The sequence below is a fragment of the Octodon degus genome, unplaced genomic scaffold (genome assembly GCF_000260255.1).
Source record: "Octodon degus isolate 3935 unplaced genomic scaffold, OctDeg1.0 scaffold00125, whole genome shotgun sequence".
In the NCBI taxonomy this organism is placed as follows: domain Eukaryota; kingdom Metazoa; phylum Chordata; class Mammalia; order Rodentia; family Octodontidae; genus Octodon; species Octodon degus.
This window is the reverse complement of record NW_004524701.1, coordinates 8,463,830-8,465,070: the sequence shown is the minus strand read 5'-3', so window position 1 is coordinate 8,465,070 and position 1,241 is coordinate 8,463,830. Positions and strand designations below refer to the sequence as shown.

At 33.8% G+C, this 1,241-nt stretch overlaps 1 protein-coding gene across 1 annotated transcript in view; it reads right to left on the bottom strand.

The window, feature by feature from the left end:
* LOC101584331 (ATP-binding cassette sub-family G member 2) overlaps nucleotides 1-1,241 on the bottom strand; it is a 209,682-nt gene that overhangs the window by 46,250 nt on the left and 162,191 nt on the right. The window contains exon 6 of the mRNA XM_004640645.2: nucleotides 546-697. Coding sequence (XP_004640702.1) covers nucleotides 546-697 — 152 coding nt within the window. The remainder of the gene's footprint in view (nucleotides 1-545; nucleotides 698-1,241) is intronic.

The window sequence follows — 1,241 nt, the reverse complement described above, 5'->3', positions numbered from 1 at the left end:
AAAAAAAAAAAAAAAAAAAAAAAAAACCATGGACGTATTAAGAAGCCTGCAAATTTGAGTGCAACATGGGCAACTTAGTGACTTAAATGAGACCTAGTCTTTCACAGTAGAAATTGTTAACAGAGTTAAGAATATAAATAATTATGAAGGGTCTTCCTTCAATTCTCAACTTAAAAAAATAACAATTTTTAACTGACATAGTAACTGGCCATGTGTCCAACATATTAAATACTAAACTCTCAAAAAAAAAAAGTTACCATATCTAAGGAGTAGAACAAACACAGGACCAGGAGAAATATTGAGAGAAACACACACATGCTTGTGTGCTCAAACAGGAAATGGAAAGGAATCTAAACCACAAATAGCTATTGCAAAATGAAGAAAAGTGTTGGTTCAAACCTGGATAGAGATGCTTTAGAGTGGTAGAACTTGGATAAGCCTTGAGGCTTATCTATGCAAGATCAAACATCACTCCTGCAACCTCCTCTGCTCTGTTCCAGGATTCTGTGCATGAGGGACCTACTTCACATAGAACTCAACTGTACCTGCTGATGTGAAGTGCTCTACAGCCATCTGTGCAGGGCCATGGAATATTAGTTTTCCTGCAGCCAATAAGGTTATACTCTCAAACATCTTGAAGATGGAATATCGAGGCTGACGAATGGAGAAGATGATTGTTTGTCCTTCCCTAGACATCCTATGTTAAAGAACAGAAATCAACCAATCACTACACATCTGAATGTTCTATATCTGATAAAATATTGTATGCTGATTTGAGAATGTTTGATACCAGTTCAACCTCATTTTTTCTTATAAACATACTATTCCATATTGCTAGCTGATACTAACTTAATGTTTGTATTTAAAAGACAGGGGTTTCTTATAGTGGTACATTAACAGTATAGAATCAACTAGAGCCTGATTATTATAATGCAGATTCTTGGGCATTCTTCCTAGACACTAAATTAGAATCTTTGGGATGGCTATGGGAAGTCTAGATTATTAACAATCATCCTCAAACAATATGAAAATATACTCACCTTTGAGTAATGTGTACTATTAATACAAAATTATCAGCCCATTCTTAATTTTTCTTGCTTTTTAAAATTGGTATTCATTAAAAATGAAGGACCATTTTGTATCTGTATATACAAAATAGGATAGATATACAGCTACTTTCTCTTAATTCAATGAGAAGAAAGATTTGTACTAATAGTGTTTGGACAGGATATCATGTCTGC